The sequence below is a fragment of the Paroedura picta genome, chromosome 18, assembly GCF_049243985.1.
Source record: "Paroedura picta isolate Pp20150507F chromosome 18, Ppicta_v3.0, whole genome shotgun sequence".
Classification (NCBI taxonomy): Eukaryota; Metazoa; Chordata; class Lepidosauria; order Squamata; family Gekkonidae; genus Paroedura; species Paroedura picta.
In genome coordinates, this window is record NC_135386.1 from 10544152 (window position 1) to 10560610 (window position 16459).

At 43.1% G+C, this 16459-nt stretch overlaps 1 protein-coding gene across 2 annotated transcripts in view; it reads right to left on the minus strand.

Annotated features, from left to right (window-relative positions):
• Positions 1-2206: 2206 nt before the first annotated feature.
• Positions 2207-16459, minus strand: part of ZFAND6 (zinc finger AN1-type containing 6) — a 78808-nt gene continuing 64555 nt past the window's right edge. The window contains exons 5-6 of one of the 2 annotated variants that reach the window (XM_077318054.1): positions 14452-14565; positions 2207-3323 (exon numbers count right to left, since the gene is read on the minus strand). In XM_077318054.1, the coding sequence (XP_077174169.1) occupies positions 3175-3323; positions 14452-14565 (263 nt within the window). In that variant the 3' untranslated portion in view covers positions 2207-3174. The remainder of the gene's footprint in view (positions 3324-14451; positions 14566-16459) is intronic. The other variant, XM_077318055.1, reaches the window with a different exon arrangement.

Genomic DNA, 16459 nt, shown 5'->3' on the forward strand with positions numbered 1-16459 from the left:
ATACCCCAGAAGTGGCGCAAGCGTGCAGAATATGGTTTAGAAGCATAGCTGTGGACACGCCGGGGGCCCTCCCTTCCCTTCCTATCCCCTTCAGGCCCATCATCGGCCATTTTGTAACGGGCAGGTCAATATAGGCATATATGGTCATATCACCTGCCTAACAAATGTATGTATAAAAAATTCACTCCCACCCATTTCGGAAACCCTTCCAGGGACATCAAGAAACAGCAGGGTTTCACAAATCCGTGATTGAGAAAGCCTCTCAGACTTCTTGTCCTGCAGGCAACATTCCTATTCTTTTACCTTACAGGGCTGGTGGAAGAATGGTTTTCGACGATAGCAGCCCTAATAAGATGGCTTATCTCTCTCTGCTCCAATTCAGTTTATTACAGATTTCAAACTGGGATTCGTCATCATTTCTCAACCCACCCCTTGGTGCATTTCCTACCTAAAGGAAGAAATAGAAAAACTACAAATTTATAAATTATTGGGTTGAGGGTTTAGAGCGATAGAGTCTTGTATTTTAGTATGGTAATTTTAATTGATTTGAAAGGGGGAAGCCTGGCAACATCACTTCCTGCAATGTGGAAATGGCCTGGTCACATCTGGTAGGAGCATCTGGGTGATGTCATTTCCTGTTGACATGCCACTTAGAATCATAGAATCATAGAGTTGGAAGGGGCCACACAGGCCATCTAGTTCAACCCCCTGCTCAACGCAGGATCAGCCCAAAGCATCCTAAAGCATCCAAGAAAAGTGTGTATCCAATCTTTGCTTGAAGACTGCCAGTGAGGGGGAGCTCACCACCTCCTTAGGCAGCCTATTCCACTGCTGAACTACTCTGACTGTGAAATTGTTTTCCTGATATCTAGCTTATATCGTTGTACTTGAGGTTTAAACCCATTACTGCATGTCCTCTCCTCTGCAGCCAACAGAAACAGCATCCTGCCCTCCTCCACGTGACAACCTTTCAAATATTTAAAGAGGGCTATCATGTCCCCTCTCAACCTCCTTTTCTCCAGGCTGAACATTCCCAAGTCCCTCAACCTATCTTCATAGGGCTTGGTCCCTTGGCCCCAGATCATCCTCGTCGCTCTCCTCTGAACCCTTTCAATTTTATCTACGTCCTTCTTGAAGTGAGGCCTCCAGAACTGCACACAGTACTCCAGGTGTGGTCTGACCAGTGCCGTATACAATGGGACTATGACATCTTGTGATTTCGATGTGATGACCCTGTTGATACAGCCCAAAATGGCATTTGCCTTTTTTACTGCTGCATCACATTGCCTGCTCAATTACAGAGACACGGCCAGCTGACATCACTTCCTGGAACCTTGATGCCTGAGAAATATTTCAGCAGTACCACTGTCAAAAAGTTGAAAAGGGCCAGTGTAGGTAGAAGTCACATTCTCCAGAAGAATGATGACAAAATTAAATGGAAATCGAAGGCCAAATCCAACTATGAAGAAAATGAGAGCTGGCAATCTGTGTGCTCCTCTTGCAGTAGCAATAAAAGAACTGGGGGAAGGGGCATGCCAACTGGGGAACACATGATCTTGCTGATGGGAAAGCTGGTGCATGTGCAGTATCTCTTGTCCAAGTTATTACCTTTATAGAGCTCTAGCTCAGGGGTAGTCAACATGTGGTCCTTCAGATGCCCATGGACTACAATTCCCATGAGCCCCTGCCAGCAGGACTGCCCCTGCTCTAGCTGGTAGAAAAAAAATGTTCTACAGCCAGTCTAAACATATTTATTCCAGCATGAGTTTTTTGTGAGTGAAAGGTCACTTCCTGAGATGTACCTCAACTCCAACTGAGGAAGTAAGCTCTGACTCACAGAAGTTCATCTTGGAATAAATGCTGGCGGTCCTTAAGGTGTCACTAGACTTTTGTTTTGCCACAATGGACTAACATGGCTACCTCTCCAGAACTGTCATTAAATCCCGAGTCTCTGCAGCAGTGTCCCCCCCCCCCCATCCTTCAGTTCAGTGCTGAATCTGTCCCAGACTAGAAATTCTTGGAATCTCAGAAAATGGAACAGATTACCACTTTGGAGCATAAAAACTTAGCACGGATCAGGTCTCCCAATTCAACCCCCACCAAATTCACCGCTGATGTTTTCGGAACTGCAAGACTCCTCGGTGACCAACAAGATGGAACGAGCCACCTCCCAAAGCCCAAACAAACAGGCAAGGCACATGCGATCGCCTCCAAGTCCCAAATGTTTAAAAATTTTATTTAATCAAAGTTAAAGATGTGGATGAACATAAATACAATACAGTTAAAACTTCAGATCATTCTTCATATTGGTGTACATAAAGACCCAATAACGTAAATCCCAAGGAAACCTGCAGTCAGCAATGAAGTGCAGACAAACTTCCAAACATACATACAGGAGGCAAAAGACCCCCTTAGAAGTTATCTCTGAAAAGGAAAGAGTCCATACAAACTTTAGAATCTCGGAACGCACATGTGCGCACGCACACACACACACACACACACACACACACTCATTACAAATGATTCATACATAAATAGGTAGTGGGTGCAAACAAGCTACTATGCTATGTATAAACCTTTCTTAATGGGAGGGGGGAACAAACGAAAAAAAAAAACCAAGCAGCCATAATGATTAAAATACATTCAGTTACTGATCGCTAGTTGTGCCGTATGGGAAGTTATCAAAAAAAGGGAAATTGTGCTGCAGAGAAGGAGAAAAGCTATATACAAAGGAAGTTAATGGCCAGGTAAATGCATGCATGTCCTGTACGGGGGGGGGGGGGGGGTACTGCCACTTTGCTAATATAGCTCTGTGTCTGCATGGTAAAAGCCCTGTGCACTCAACTAAAATGGTCTTTAAAAGGATAATATTTGTATAACAATTGGTGTTTGCTCGACAGCCCGAAAACAGACACACGCAGTGAACGGCACAGGTGCAATGTCTACTTAAGTCTTCAGCTGTAGGGAAGAAAAACCCGAATAAAATAAGTGTTTGGTTCATGTTCTAAAAAAAAGGGGGGGGGGGGAACCTTCTGTATTTTGATGACATGCATGATTCAAGATACACATCCCTAAGTTCCTGATAACTAAGGGGGAGGGGGCAGGGGGAAAAAGCTCAAGTCAATTTCATCGGCAGATGGTCAGAAATTTTAATATTCCAGCCAGGGTAGCAGTTCAAATCTTCTGAATCTTTTCACCGACAACGACAGGATTCTCTTTTCTGATTTTGTCAGCGGCATCAGCTTTGTAATTGTAAGAGCAACTGTGGATGTCCGAGTAACGGTGTGCACCGCAAAACACGTTCCCACACCTGCATTCGAAACCTGGGGAGAGATTGAAGGTGTTAAGGATACACCGTATTAGGCTGGACAAGATGTTTAAAGAAGTTCTTGTGTTTCCATCCGCAGCCTCACGATGAACACAATCCCCCCCATTTGAATGATCTTAATAGCACATAAATTGGCCTGATAGGAGGAGAACCCTTCAACTACTTTGTTGCAAGACCAATCAAAGAAAAAGTTCTTCATGCTAGGGTTGTCACCCAGTTAAGTCAGGTTACGTCTAGGAGTTTTAAGTTGGGTTGCTTGTGCTCTCACTGGAGTTTTGATAAAAGTTTAAATGTGCTGAAGCAACTCTCCTAAAAGAGCCACTCTGCCTTCTCTTCAACACCAGGAGGTATTTGTATTTATCTTTACTTACTTTTCTATTGATTGATTGATTTAAATACAGCATAATACTGTAAATTAACGCCAACAAATACAGGCTAAAAGCATATTTATGAAAGATTGATAAAATATATTATTAAGATGTTATATATAACACTTAATTTTGTATTTGTATGATCTTTACTTACTTTGAATTACACCGCAAACATAATTTCTGCATCCAGAGCTTTTTCACATCTGGGAGTGTACTTTTTATTGCTGATTAAAACTCATTCAAAGTACAAAGAAATGAACAATTCCATCAAATGCATATGACAAATCCTCTGATGTATTTTTTTTTATTTCATTGGAAGTAAATTCCATAATTCTCCAGTCAATTGAATGCTACAACTTAGTGCATGCTGACTATGCTGAGTTTAATCCCTATCTGTTATTATTTTGTTCATTTTTTAATTTATAGGCTGCCCCTCTCCGGACAATCTCGGAGCAGCTCACAATAAGGATTAAAAACCCATACCTAAAAATCTAAATAAATAAATAAATAAAAATAAATACAATATAAATTTCAAAATGTAAAATTTAGAAATTAAAAAAAATTTAAGCTAAAAACTTAGATGCTCAGGGCAGTCTATATGTGTGAAGATACCTAGGGTCCACAATGGGATGCATTCCATAGTTTTATTAGTACTTACAATCCATTCAAATTGTATTTCCATGTTACCAAATAGGGTAGCCACCGAAGCAGCCGTTCCTTCCCATAACAGCCAGTGCCACGCTGCAGCGCTGGCTACTACAGGCGAGAACGGCCACTTCGGTGGCTGAATCGTACAATCCTAAGTGTATTTAACAGGAGCCTCATATTTATAGTGTTCTAGTCCCAGCCATGGCCTCTTATACACAATACAATGGACCGTGATGAGAAATTGTAATATATGGCAGTATCAGAAAGAAACACTCCATCCTCCAGCTGATCAACATTTTAGTAATGTCTTTATGGATACTGAAAAGGCTTCTTGTTCCAAAGAAATTTACCTATAATTTGTCCCAGAACTAGAAATTTAGGTCTGTAAGAATGGGCACATAACAAAATCAAGTGTCTAAGCTTGCACAAACATCAATTTGAAGAACTAGAGGTTCGCTATTTTGGGGGTATACTTCAACATCCCAAATGTATTCAGGACTTTCTGGGAGAACGGAAAAAATCCCCCTGAAAATCCCAGATATATTCAGGAATTACCAGCAAATCTGAACAACAGTTGAGGGGTTGGAGCAGATTGTTCCTGCCGCCCAGCTGTTTTGGAGCTTTCTTCTGCAGTCCCCACTGGTTCAGCTGGGGCGTTTTGGGGCTGTTGGACTAAACTGCTGAAGACAGCTCCAGTGGAGCCTGCAGGGAGAATTCTCCCCACGGATAAACTGCTTTGCAGGCTTTGCTGGGCAGTCCTATTTAAACTGGCTTCCCCAACAGACCTCTAGCCCAGCCTGCAGTGAGAGTCCTCCCCACACGATTAGTTACTTGGCGGGTGCTGTGGGGCAGTCCAGTTTAACCCAGATGGCCCAGCAGAGCCCCAGTCTAGCCAGCGGGGAAAACTCCTCCTCCAGAATCGGCTGTTTGGAGGGCTTTGTTGGATAGTCCAGTTTAAGCCTGGCTGCCCAGAAGAGCTCCAGCTAAGATGCTTCTCAGCTATTTTTAATGTGGAACACATATATTGACAAGTTCCCTGTAACGGAAATGATAACAGATATGTCCATTGTCTTGCCCCAGGGAGCGTGGCTACAGAGGCCTGGCATTCAGCCCTGCCGCCACCCGTCTTGGCCGCCAGGAATGGCCTCAGAATATGGGTGGTGGTGGCGGCGGCGGTTGGGGAGGCCCGGCACTATGCCCTGTTTGCCATGCTGCCGCCACCCATCTTCTAAGGCTGCTCTGGCCTTCAGGAAAGCGGGAAGAACATGGAGGCAGCCGTGGTAGACGTGGCAACAGTAGCACCTGGCAGTGCCTGGTTCTGAACTCAGCTCGCTGAGCTGCCGCCTGTCTTCCATGGCCACTCCCGCCCTCCAGATAGTGGGGACAGCCTTGGAGGATGGGCGGTAGTGGCTGGCGAGGCTTAGCATTGAACCTGGCTTGCTGCGCTCCAGCTGCTGCCCGTCTTCCATGGCTGCTTCAGCTGCTGCCTGTCTTCCACGGCTGCTCCCGCTGCTGCCTGTCTTCCACGGCTGCTCCCATCCTCAGGAAAGCAGGAATGACCTCAGAAGACAGGCAGTGGTAGTCCAGCTAGCAGGGCTCAGCACTGGGCCTCACCCACCACCTCCTCGGCCATTATATGCAATGTGTTCCACATAATTGCAGAAAATGTCATGCAATTTTTTGTGGCTTTGCCATTGCTCCCCCCCCCCCCCCTCAGTATTTTTCAGTTTCGGTTTATTGGATCTGAAAAATCTCAGGATTTCTGAAAAATCCCAAATCCAAATACTTTACCAGTATTGGGATCCGGGTATTTTCAGGAATCCTGAAATGTTGGAGGATGTAATAGACAAGGTCCAGACAATAGCAAGAAAAAGAAAGAAGGCCTACCCTTACACAGAACAGGTGAATGGAACATTTCAAGGTGGCGTTTTTATAAAACGGAATTAGGATCATAATTAACTTCTGATTTCAGTTCTGTAGCACTGTTATATATCCCTTACTCTTTATCATAAATACTGTTATTATTATTATAACATTTGTTGTTGCTCTATCTCTATGGACTCAAAGCAGGATGACATCAAGATAGAAAAGGTACATAAATACAGATAGAATTAAATAGCTAATAGCTAAATAAGTTTTAAAACAATTAAAAACATATTTGAACAACCAATTGCCCAATCCTTCTGTTGGCTGGAGAGGAGGCATGAAACCACTCAAGGTCCTTCAGGCCTGTGAGCTCCTTTGAAAGAGCATTCCACCTTGCAGCTGGGGATCTTGAGCAAATTTGGTGGCTGGATCCTAAGTTTCTGTGAGGGTCATACAGAGACCACTGAATACAAGTACCATGGTCCCAGACTGTTTAGATCTTTAAAGGTCATAATCAAAACTTTGTATTTGATTTAGAAGAAGAAGAAGAGTTGGTTCTTATATGCCGCTTTTCCCAACCCGAAGGAGGCTCAAAGCGGCTTACATTCACCTTCCCATTCCTCTCCCCACAACAGACACCCTGTGGGGTGGGTGAGGCTGAGAGAGCCCTGATATTCCTGTTCGGTCAGAACAGTGTTGTCAGTGCCGTGGTGAGCCCAAGGTCACCCAGCTGGTTGCATGTGGGGGAGTGCAGAATCGAACCCGGCATGCCAGATTAGAGGTCCGCACTCCTAACCACTACACCAAACTGGCTCTCCAATGTCGCCAATGTGGAGCCAGTACAGCTGGGAGAGCGCTGGTCATATATGAGCCCTCCACTGGGTCTCAGTAATGACCTGTGCAGCTGCATTCCAGACCAGTGGGAATTTCCAGGGCAGTTTCAAGGATAGCTCTGCATAGAGGAATCTGGTGACCGATGTATGGATCACTGTGGCTGGCCAGGATGTCAATAGATAGGGTGCTAGCTGCCACGCCTGGTGGAGGTAGTAAAAGGCCACATGTACAACATTTGTGACCAGAGCCTCCATGGACCAGGCATCCAGGAACTCACCGAGACTCCTGAAGATTGCCAAAGTTGTTATTTGCACTCTGTCAAGAGTCGTAGGGGCCCATTTAGGGCATACCAGCCCAGCAAGAGGACCTCCATCTTAGCTGGATTCAGCTTCAGCTGACTCCATTTGAGACACTCCACTAAAGCCTCCAAACCTCTGATGAGAGATTGTGGGGATGTAAACAGTCCATTAGCACAGGGGTAGTCAACCTGTGATCCTCCAGATGTCCATGGACTACAATTCCCAGCATTTGCTGGCAGGGGCTCATGGGAATTGTAGTCCATGGACATCTGGAGGACCACAGGTGACTACCCCTGCATTAGCAGATAAAGCTGGGTGTTATCAGCATACTGATGACATCTTAGCCCCAAACTCTGAATCTGTTTGGGGAGGGGATGCATAGATGTTGAATTGGGGAGAGAACAACTACCTGTGGAACTCCACGTATAAGGGTATGGAGCTGGCAGGTTCTCTCCCCCAGTATTACCCTATGTCCCTGGCCTTAGAGGAAGACTGCAGCCATTTAAGGACTGTCCCTTGAACCCCACATGGGCTATGAGTTGGGCTAAAAGCCCATGATCGACTGTGTCAAACACTTCATATTGGTTCTAGTAACGGCAGCAGTGCCAACCCACCTAGATCTAACTACCTCCAGAGATCGCCCATGACGGTGACCAGAGCCATCTAAACCCCCATGGCCAGGTCAGAAACCGGACTGGAATGAATCAGGAGCTGATATTTCCTCAAGGAAACTCTGTAGTTGTTCTGCCACCATATTGACCCTTTCCAGCCCTTTTATGCAATCAGGGTTAGCAATAAATACACCTTAGAGTCCTCACTTTTGCTTTGCATGAATGAAAAACAAAACATTTTGTCAGCACCAGATCCACAAACGAAAACTCACTTTCAACAGTGGTCCTTATTTTTCTCCTTTGCCTCTGTTGCCCCACCAACCACTAGCTGCAACTCAGTTTGCACCATTCCTGTTGTATGCTGTGCAGAGGGAAAGACAAGGCAGTACATGCCCATGACGGGGTGCAAGATCATCGTTTTAGGGAGTGCAGGAGGAGTGAGTAAATCAGCCTTGACTGTGCAGTTTTGTGACTGGGTTGTTTGAACTTGACCCAGAAATGGCAGAAGTGAGACTGGGCAGTAATTTGGTTGGGTCGAATAATCCAGGGATTTCCCCCCCCCCCCCAAAAGCGGCCTAATCACAGCCTCCGTCAAGCTCTCCGGGAATAGCCCCATAGTCATGGACAAATCTCTTCCCTGCCAGTTTTCACCAGCCACAAGGGATCGTGGGGGAAGCCAAAGGGTTGCCAGAGTCCTGTCCACATCGGCCAAGGAGAGCAGACTGACGTGATCCGAAATAGGACCCTAAGGACAGCCAGGGGGCCTCGATGTCCATTACAGCAGGGGTAGTCAACCTGTGCCCCTCCAGATGTCCATGGACTACAATTCCCATGAGCCCCTGCCAGCAAACGCTGGCAGGGGCTCATGGGAGTTGTAGTCCATGGACATCTGGAGAGCCACAGGTTGACTACTCCTGCTCTAGGGTATATCATGGAGCTGGCTGCGGACAGGAGCAGAGAGGGCACTGGGGATGTCTGTGCCAGTCCTCTGTTAGCTCATCAGGTAGCACTGGATCCCACAGAGCATTTAGGAATCCTATTGGATTGTATAATTTTAGTGCAAGGTTCTCTTAAATTGTCATGCAGTTTTATTATTCTGACAGCTGCATTTTACTCTTCTAGCTGCTAATCTTACAGTCCAGATTCTTCTTGCTAGACAGAGGGGAGAAGAAGAAGCTGCAGGTAGATGTGGGGGCTGCCTAATGTCCACTTCCAAAAGCAAAGAAATGCGAATGCCTCCAGTAATCCAGAAAAACACAGCGAGGGGGAAAGAAACAGCTGAAAGAGACTCCAACTGATGTATCTCCCTGGATTAAAGGGAAATTTGTGAGATCACTAGGCTGGCTCCTTATGAGTAAATTGTTGAAACAAAGGTTTCAGCAGTCTGAAGGTCGGATTACAACCTCATTCATACCCACAATGGAACTCTAAATTCAACAAAGCCCCACTCCTTCATTTGAAGAAAGCTATTAACTTTATTGACAAGGAGAGATTTTCTTGATCTCAAATACTTTTAAAGGTTTCTGAAATATTATTCACAGTTCCTCTTCTTTCATCTTTTCCAAAATTAAAGGGGAATCTGAGTATGTTATTGTTTGAAAGTTGATTGCAGAAAGCTTAATTTCAATTAAACAAGATTTAAGAAAGTTTAACAGAAGTCTTTTCTGTTGTTTCTGTTGTTGCCAGAAGTTGTTAACTATTGTTGATTAGAAGTTGTTAAGCTCCATGCATACACTGGACTATGTATATGACATTGAGAACTTTCTATTGGTTGGACTATAATGACTAGGTAAGGAATTGAACTGAAATCTGAATCACAATTACTACGGAGATGAATTGCAAATCTCTTAAAGTGATGGATCAGCATTTAGTATTCCTTTCCATTTTATAAGAGACATCTACTGGTTAGAGAAACTACTGTATCTGAAGTTAAATCCTTGGATTTACCACCACAACCTCCCCCCCCCTCCGAAAAAGCTGTTACTCCCAAATTTCTATTTGATCAAGTTGGGGCAGAAATGGATGTGAAATTCGAAAAACGGGATGAAAAATTTGTGAATATGGTTACAGAGGAGGTTAAGAAGCTCAACATTTTAAATCACATTTCAGGGGATACTCAGAATATTGAGAAAGTGAAATCTTTTTAAGTGTAAAGCAGAAGTCTTAAACAAAGAATTGGAAAGACAGCTAGACAATTTGGCACTGTTAGAATTGCTTGAGACTGAGACCCATCCCAGAGATTTGTGGTGATGATATCAGGGAAAAGGTTATCAAAGCCTTGGTCAATATTTTGGAAATTGGTAACGATGATATGGACCCTGAAATGGATATGGTATATATAAGAAGAAATACAAGATTTGCCACTTTACGAAAAGTAGGTGCCTTTAGTTAGGAAAAAAATCAAGGAATCAAATTTTACAACAGAATTTTAAGGTAAAACTCAGGATAATAATGGGTATCATTTTTGAACGAAATTCCTATTAATATTTTACACAAAGAAATATGACTTTCTCACCAAAAAATGAAAATAGATTTTAAAAAAAATTTGAAGCAAAATTAGGACATGTGATTTTTACCTTTCGACTGCAGATATTTAGATTCTGTTCAAAAGGTGAAAAAAATTCTGAAAAGATATAAAACTGGGTGGGAGGAAACAGACAGGGCTCTCTCAGCCTCACCTCCCTCACAGGGTGTCTGTTGTGGGGAGAGGAAAGGGAAGGTGATTGGAAGCTGCTTTGAGACTCCTTTGGGTAGAGAAAAGCGGCTTATAAGCACCTTCTTTTTCCATATCAGGGGTAGTCAACCTGTGGTCCTCCAGATGTCTATGGACTACAATTCCCATGAGCCCCTGCCAGCAAATTCAAATATAATTTAAATTTAGGGTTTAAAATAATTTAAAAGCTGCCTCCTCTTCCTAAATTTAAGCTTACTGAGGGGATTGATCAGTTCTTGTGGATTAATTTGATTAGGTTGATTTTAGGCAGGGAGGCCAGTGTTTTCTATGTGTTATTTCTAGACCTCAACCATAGGCCTTGCAGAATAGCTCTGATTTGCAGGCCCTGTGAAACTGCTTAAGGTTTCACAGGGCCATGATGTCATTAGGCAGAATGTTCTACCAGGCCAAGGCCAGGGCCAGAAAGGCACTGGTTCGGGCCAATTTTTCCTTCTTTAGATGAAATTAAGAGAAAAGAGGTTTAATTATGAAACTGCTTGGGAAATATTAATATCTCTCATCAAATAAAAATATTACAATAGGTGTAAGACAAATATTGTTGAAGCCGAAGCCATAGCAATCATGCAAACACTTCATTTCACTTAATTTATTTTATTCTGCACTTGCAGTTTTCTTATTGTGATCATTTTAATACTGTGACATATATGTATATATTTTTTTCATTTTACTGTTTTAATGCTTTGTGTGTTTGCATGATTGTTATGGCTTTGGCTTCAACAATAAATTCAAATAAAAGTTTAAAATGAATTTTGTAAAACAGATTTTTTAAAAAAACATGTAAATAAACCAGAAAAATATAAATTGAGAAAAGAAAGAGAAAACAAAATCATATGGAAATTACAAGAAAGTGATGAACAATGCAGCCATCCAAAAAGCATTTTATAAATATTATATTCTAATCCAGGGGTAGTCAACCTGTGGTCCTCCAGATGTCCATGGACTACAATTCCCATGAGCCCCTGCCAGGACCACAGGTTGACTACCCCTGTTCTAATCTATATAAAAGGTCATGATGTACTATTGGCAAAAGTAGTGAAATAACAAAGAAAACTAAATTTACTTAAGATTATAGAAGAGCAAGAATAGATTATAAATAATAAGGTAAGTGTGGAAAGCCAAAACAAACAAACAAACAGAACAACTGGGAAGAGTGCCTGGATCTGATGGGTTTACCAGGATTGTACTATAAATGTTTTGAAGATGAACTTTTACAACCATTACAGAGTTAAGATGACCTATATCAGCATTTGCTGGCAGGGGTTCATGGGAATTGTAGTCCATGAACATCTGGAGGACCACAGGTTGACTACCCCTGATATTATTCAGGGTGGGAGGATACCAGAGATTTGGAAAGAAGTTAATACCTAAAGCGGGGCAAGATTCTAATTTGACAAGAAATTATAAACCAATATCATTATTGAATAATGAACATAAGTTGATCACAATGATTTACAAGAATTTGCTCATTAAGATCAATGTGGTTTTTAAGCTTTAGAAAAGCTAAAAGATAATGTTAGAATGATTCTCAATATTTTGGGGCATTTAGAGAAACATAATGAAAGGCAAGCAGCACTGGGGGGATTTTATGCACAGAGAAAGCAGTTGATTACCTGAACTCTTCTGTTCTTAGAAAAAATTAACTTTGGAGAACATAAAATGGGTGGTCTGCGTGGGACCCCTCCTAGCTGTCTCAAACTTCTCCTGGGGGTGCCATGAAACCTCAACCCGCACCCTGCTCATGGGGGAACCTAAGCTGGTATGGCTTACATGGACACCAGTGATATTCCCGCAACCTGGCCAGAAGAACGGGCAGCCCATGTGAAAGATTGTATGAAAAAATGTGATTGAAGGCTCTTAAATTTACACTAAGCTAATCTTAAAGAGCCTCTTGTGGCGCAGAGTGGTAAGGCAGCAGACATGCAGTCCGAAAGCTCTGCCCAAGAGGCTGGGAGTTCAATCCCAGCAGCCAGCTCAAGGTCGACTCAGCCTTCCATCCTTCCGAGGTTGGTCAAATGAGTACCCAGCTTGCTGGGGGGCAAACGGTAATGACTGGGGAAGGCACTGGCAAACCACCCTGTATTGAGTCTGCCAAGAAAACGCTAGAGGGCGTCACCCCAAGGGTCAGACATGACCCGGTTCTTGCACAGGGGATACCTTCACCTTTACCTTTTTTAATCTTAAAGAAACTTTTTACAGAATGATGTATCACTGGTATGTCTCCAGATAAAGTAACTAAAATCAATAAAAATGTTTTGAATAAGTGTTGGAAGTGTGAACATCATGAAAGAATATGTTATGATATCGCATAAAGCAAAAAAACTGGGATACAAATACATTTATTAATATAGGAGATTTTAAAGTTTAGCCTACAAATGAAACCAGAAGTCCTTCTTTTGATGTGATAGCTTGAAAACAGTCATGGAACTTTGTTCTTATACCCGATAACTGCAGTGAGACGACGATATGCTCTTAAATGGGAAATTTTGACAATACCTACAGTAGAGTAGTTGTTGAAGATGGCTAAACTCTGATTAGACCAGGGGTAGTCAAACTGCGGCCCTCCAGATGTCCATGGACTACAATTCCCAGGAGCCCCCTGCCAGCGTTTGCTGGCAGGGGGCTCCTGGGAATTGTAGTCCATGGACATCTGGAGGGCCACAGTTTGACTACCCCTGGATTAGACAAAAGACAATATCTATATTCATTGCTCACTGGAAACCCCTTATTGACATTCTGCATGAAGCAGGAAAAAAGGAATTGATGACCTGAGGTTTTGATAATTAAGGAATTTATGTAAAAGATTTCTGAAGTTGAAGATTAAGGAGAGTTTTGAGATAATAGAAGAGAAAGAAGATCTTTTGTTATCATTTTGTTACCATTTTAGCATAAGTAATCTCATAATTTTACATCATCAAGTATTGTTGGTATGTCTGTCATCGAGAAACTTGTACGTTTCTTTAACTTTTTCCTTTTATTTTTTCTGAAGTTAACTTTTTTTGAAAAACATTTTAAATAAAAATATTAATAAAAAACTAAATTATCCACATTTGAGGGTCTTTCCCCTCAGAGAGAGGGGGGTCAGTGGAATCACACACAGATACTTAAAAAAGGAAGAAAATACTACCTTTAGGTTGAAAAGGTGGGAAAGCACCAAGCTTTGCTTTGAATTAGCAGCCATTAATACTTCCTGTTAGATCTCGCCTCACAGAATCATAGAATCATAGAGTTGGAAGGGGCCATACAGGCCATCTAGTCCAACCCCCTGCTCAATGTTCATAGAATCATAGAGTTGGAAGGGGCCATACAGGCCATCTAGTCCAACCCCCTGCTCAATGTTCATAGAATCATAGAATCATAGAGTTGGAAGGGGCCATACAGGCCATCTAGTCCAACCCCCTGCTCAATGTTCATAGAATCATAGAATCATAGAGTTGGAAGGGGCCACACAGGCCATCTAGTCCAACCCCCTGCTCAATGTTCATAGAATCATAGAATCATAGAGTTGGAAGGGGCCACACAGGCCATCTAGTCCAACCCCCTGCTCAATGTTCATAGAATCCTAGAATCATAGAGTTGGAAGGGGCCACACAGGCCATCTAGTCCAACCCCCTGCTCAATGTTCATAGAATCATATAATCATAGAGTTGGAAGGGGCCACACAGGCCATCTAGTCCAACCCCCTGCTCAACGCAGGATCAGCCCAAAGCATCCTAAAGCCTCACTTTTCTTCATTCCATGACTTAAGTTTTCATTAACTTACCCGTAAGACCAACCTTCTTCCGGCACATGAAGCAACGAGATTTTTTCTGTTTTGGTCTATCAAGCGACTTGTCTTGTTCTTCAGAGGATGGTTCTGCACTATCTGATGCTGAAGCTGACAGATTGGGGGGAGAGGAAATCCAAGCAAGTTCTTTTTAAAAAACAGGCAGAGATAAATGCAAGCCAAAACAAAACTGAAGCCCATTTTGCAATTTCAGATCTTGTATGTTTGCAGTCAGATTCTCCTTCACACTCACTTGCTGGAACTATTGCTAGGGAAGACATGTGCTTTTTCTTTTCATGCCTCCTCTGAGAATTTTTATTTTTTAATTTAAAAGAAATGTAGAAATTTTAAAAAATGTTGTTGAATTGAGGTCTATGTTTCAGCTAAGAGCCTAGGGTCCATACTGGTTCCAGCATTACTGCTGGGGAAACAAGTTAATGAAGATGCCAAAAACACTTTCTTATAACCAGAAGACTGTGCTAATCTGGCTATGAATCCACGTCATGGCAGTATTAAGACATCTGTAATGCACTCTACATAGGTCTCCCCTATGTAGAGACTTCAGTTACAGAATCACAGAATCATAGAGTTGGAAGGAGCCATACAGGCCATCTAGTCCAACCCCCTGCTCAACGCAGGATCAGCCCAGAGCATCCTAAAGCATCCAAGAAAAGTGTGTATCCAACCTTTGCTTGAAGACTGACAGTGAGGGGGAGCTCACCACCTCCTTAGGCAGCCTATTCCACTGCTGAACTACTCTGACTGTGAATTTTTTTCCTGATATCGTTGTATTGTAGTTTATCGTTGTATTGTATTTTAAATTGTATTGTGGCTTAAACCCATTACTGCGTGCCCTTTCCTCTGCAGCTAGTACAAAATGCTACAGCTTGATTAGCACCAGGAGCTAGAGCCCAACAGCTACTGAGTTCAATCTAAGATATCGGCTATCACATACAAAACCCTTCATGGCGTTGGGCCCTCAGATCTGCAGAACCACCCCTTCCCCTGTGCTCCACCATGACAGCTCCACTCATCTGATGAGGACCTTCTGTGAGTGCCAACCTGAAAATGGGCAGGACCAACAACTGCCCGTACATTTTATTTTTAAATTTACAGACCGCCTCTCCCAGGCCAAGCTCATGGCGATTTACATTAAAAACTCTGATAAAACATTGATAAAATTACAGAATTCCCAGGCAGTATATTCCCATTTTACTTCTTCCCCCCTCACCAGTCCAGCACAGGCTGATAACCCTTCCCCAGCACCCATCGCCTACTAGCCGTTTGTGTGTGTGGGGGTGTCCGTGTGTGCTTCCTGCTTTCAGTGTTCCTGAGGAGGGACCCCAGATCTTCCACAACCTGGCCTCAACCCAATGCCTGGTGGAAAAGTTTTGCAAGCCCTGCAAACTTGTACTTTGTTGTGGACCCCACCTTATGGAATGGCTTGCCTGCTAAGATAGGGAAAGCCATTCCTTGCCTGGCATTCTACTAGGCCAACTTGACTATTTAGGAGGGAATTCTTAGCATGCACTTTTTTATGTGGAGGGGAAATTGCACTCACAGATGTAAATAATCTTCTTGGAACAACCACAGTTACCCTACAAAATGCCTGCGTGACTTCCAACACCCCTGTACCCCTTGAGTCCAAAAAACTTCTATGGCAACTCAGAAAGGACACAGAAAACGTCCCATTTTGTGCTGTTTCCGCACCAATGCTTACAGAGCCAATAAGGCACATGACTATGTTTGGATTGATGGTTCAGAACAACATAAGCAAGCATATCACAACCAGTCTCCTCCAGAGCTATCTTCAAAACAGGGGGCAAGAGGAAAAGGGGAAACAGAACACTGGGTAGGTGCAAGTCCTTGGATGCTATCTAACAGTAGCTGTTTGGATCCAGCTGTAATTCTCTGGGCCACAAGAGACAAACACTGGCACATCCCTTCCTACCCCCCCCTCTCACAATCTGCCTAAGTTCATAAAACCAGCATTTCTGTTGGATGA